The 3,152-nt window shown below is 32.4% G+C and overlaps 1 protein-coding gene across 1 annotated transcript; it reads right to left on the bottom strand.

Annotated features, from left to right (window-relative positions):
* Positions 1-614: 614 nt before the first annotated feature.
* LOC118186341 (innexin inx2-like) lies at positions 615-1,894 on the bottom strand. Its single transcript, XM_085822502.1, has one exon. It carries the CDS (start codon positions 1,803-1,805, stop codon positions 699-701), a length of 1,107 nt encoding a protein of 368 aa, XP_085678628.1. The 5' UTR covers positions 1,806-1,894; the 3' UTR covers positions 615-698.
* Between the last annotated feature and the right edge of the window lie 1,258 nt (positions 1,895-3,152).

Raw genomic sequence — 3,152 nt, 5'->3', positions numbered from 1 at the left:
CGACTTCTTAGTTTAGCGAAACATTTGACGACGACTCCGGTCCCGATAACAGAACAGTACCGAAATAGCATTTGATTTTATAAAACTGATTCATATAACATTCGAAAAATTTAAAAGAACTAAACTATAGGACTTAATTCTTAAATATGCAATAAATGGTAATTACTAAACGTATATAAAAAGCTAGCATACCTTCATTTTAAACTGCCATAAATTTATATACACATGAAAAAAGTAATATGCGCATTCGTATACAAGTAAAATCATGTCATAAAGCATACTTTAAAACAGCTGAAATATTCTTTTAAGAAAATTAATTAATTTTAGTAACACTTTCTTTTAGTATATATACATACCTTAACTTAATAATTTAATATATTCTTCATTTAAATCACTACCGTTGTACGAAAAGCTGTTTACAGCAAATTTGGATAGTTCAGCAATTTAACCTGTCAAATTTATAATACTCTAAATATTTTTCACGTTTTTTAACATTTTAGTTATTTTTTTCAATAAAATGAGCACTTATAATTATTCAAAGCATCATGAAATGCGTTTCGATAGCTTAATTGCATGATCATGAATGATTGCAAAAATAAACGTTCTTTCAAGAGTCGATGCAATTACTTTTAATGTTGCAATAGGGGCCTGAAGTCGAAACAGAAATATTAAAAGCTTACAGATTTATGTCTGAAATTTTACAATGGAGATGTAGCAGTCGAACTGTCTATCTCTTTACGAACTTCTTCTGTAAGCGATAAACTGTCATCCTCGTGTTTTCCATCTTTGTATTGAGACACAACACATATTTTCTCCAGCATCTGAGCAAAGTCGATATCTGTCATGATTTTCTGAAGCCTTGTCAAGAAAAAAGCATCACTATATGATAAACGGCTGCAGAGCGATTTCAGAGTCTCTTTTTCTGTTAACGGAGCTGAGAACAGGATTACTTTCATTCTCAGAGATGGAACTAATAAAATTATTCGATAAACCAAGACGATCCCACATAGAATGGTGAGGAATATGTACCAAGCATGGAGGAACAAGAATAATTTCATATATAGGTAGTTGAGAGGTAAGGCACAAAGGAAAGCAAACTTTTGGCGATCTCCAGAAGTACCGTATTTGGAAAAAACACAAATACCCTCTGACGGGAAGTAAAATTCCTTGAAATCTGACCACGTCTTGATAGAAATCGGAATGCTATCTGGAACACCTGTTACATCGAAAAAGGCAATCAACCACAGTGTTTGGGCAAGTGATATGGCATAATTGCAAGTTTCAAAGAAGATGTACAAGGCTGTGTACATCTTATGTTTTTCTTGAGTGGCCAGGACATATTTGGCCAAAAACAACAGCTCCAGATTTCTTTTCTCTTCCTTGGCAAAAACGTTCTCAACACCATCTATGAGACTCCTTGTATACCCCAATTCGTAAGATTTCCATAACAGATGAGGCAGATAGAAATTGAAAGCATGTAACAGGAAAAATAAATTCACCCATGAATAATACCATTGGTATCGCTGATATTTATATGGTGACCTATTATTTAATGTAACCTTTCCATCATCTTGAAATGGTGATGAGTAGACAGAATCGGCATAACATTTGGTCTGCACGTAGCGCAAAGGTAGCTCATCCGTTGATGAGGTGCATGTGAAAGAATCGCCTAGAAAGAGCCTGCATGTCACAATAAAACTGAAAATAACGAGCATCCAGACCGTCCATCTGTAGCAGAGGTAAAAAATGAAATTGTCAACTATTTTTTTCTTCAAAAATATACTCTTGAGAACGTTTCGAATCATGTCTGTTTTGCCTTCCGTTATACGTGTGAAAATATCGAATAGAACCGGTTCATGAAAATGAGCAGCTTCCTGCAAAATGTGCAGGAAGTCGAAAGCAGTCTGTAACTGAGAAAATAAACTCGCCAAAGTGCATTAATAAACTTCGCCAAACATGCAGAAGACGCATCTTTGTTATTTTTCTTGTTGAGAATGAAAGTGAAAAATTACAGTGTTGTTTCAAAATGCATTTTTAAATTGAATTTCTCTAGCCGTTTTGCAGTTTTCGTAAGAAATTTCTGTTTCATTGCGATAAAATTTAATGAACTTCTATCTCCCTTTCCCACATCCGTTCTTTTTAATTATTTATTTTTCAAAGTATTGATATTACCTGCTATCGTCTGCTGTTGTTTGAGCACTTCTTGTGTTTGAGCACTGAATCCTTAACTTCCACTCATATTGGTGATCGGAATTTACATTATTCAAATATTTCTAGATCGTGAGCTACAAATCTTTTTTTGCCACAGATTTCTATTATGAATATGGTTTCAGTACAAAATTTTCAGCTGTTAAGTACAAATAACATTTCGATTCAGAGAATTTAGCAATTCGAAGAATACTTTTATCAAAATTGCTATGTTATTTTTGTCTATCTCAATAGCGATTCAGAAAAGATAAAAAAAATATAAATAAACTCAATTTGTTTTCATATTTTCATCGACAGAAAGAAATTTCATGCAATTAATTTTTCATTATTTGCTTCAAATCATCCATTATTTATAGATATATTGTAAGGTTTATGTTAACTCATTATCTTGTTTTTTACTGTACTATTATATCTACTTTCGTCAGCTTCCTCTAGTATTTAAATTAGCTACGAATATATAAGAATAAAATTACTTAAAGTTAAAGAAAGACAGCTCTGAAAGAGATACTGGCCTTTCTCCTCTTACTCTGAGAGTTACTTTAAACCAGCATTAGTATTTTACTAGCCTCGTTTTTTGAGCATTTCAAATAGTCTGAGCCAAAGCTTTGTCGGTATTTTGATTCCGGAGGTAAATTAAAATCTTACTTTATATTTTGTGCTAGTTTAAAATCCCATAATAAGTAGAGACAATTATAAGCACAAGCTGTACAAATTGTTAAATTTGAAATTTAATAATGCGCTTGTTTAAACCTTCTTCTGTGTTGGAGTTGCTTTGATAAACGGAGAGATAATTTGGCTTAAGCAGTCTCATAAAAAACTAATGTTAATTTATCAGCTATTGGTTTCTTTATAATATAAATGTATCTTTTCTAAGTAACGCATTTTTAAGTACCTAGTCTGATTCAACAGCGGGTAAGTGCACAAGATGAAGTGAGTAAGATCAT

This window comes from Stegodyphus dumicola, chromosome 8 (assembly GCF_044657685.1).
Source record: "Stegodyphus dumicola isolate Sdum_Otavi_A_Nest chromosome 8, ASM4465768v1".
Taxonomy (NCBI): domain Eukaryota; kingdom Metazoa; phylum Arthropoda; class Arachnida; order Araneae; family Eresidae; genus Stegodyphus; species Stegodyphus dumicola.
This window is presented reverse-complemented; position numbering and strand designations above follow the sequence as displayed.

What these genes read in the sequence shown, in the direction of transcription:
- LOC118186341 (XM_085822502.1), bottom strand. Translation starts at nt 1,805, where the DNA reads ATGATTCGAAACGTTCTCAAGAGTATATTTTTGAAGAAAAAAATAGTT.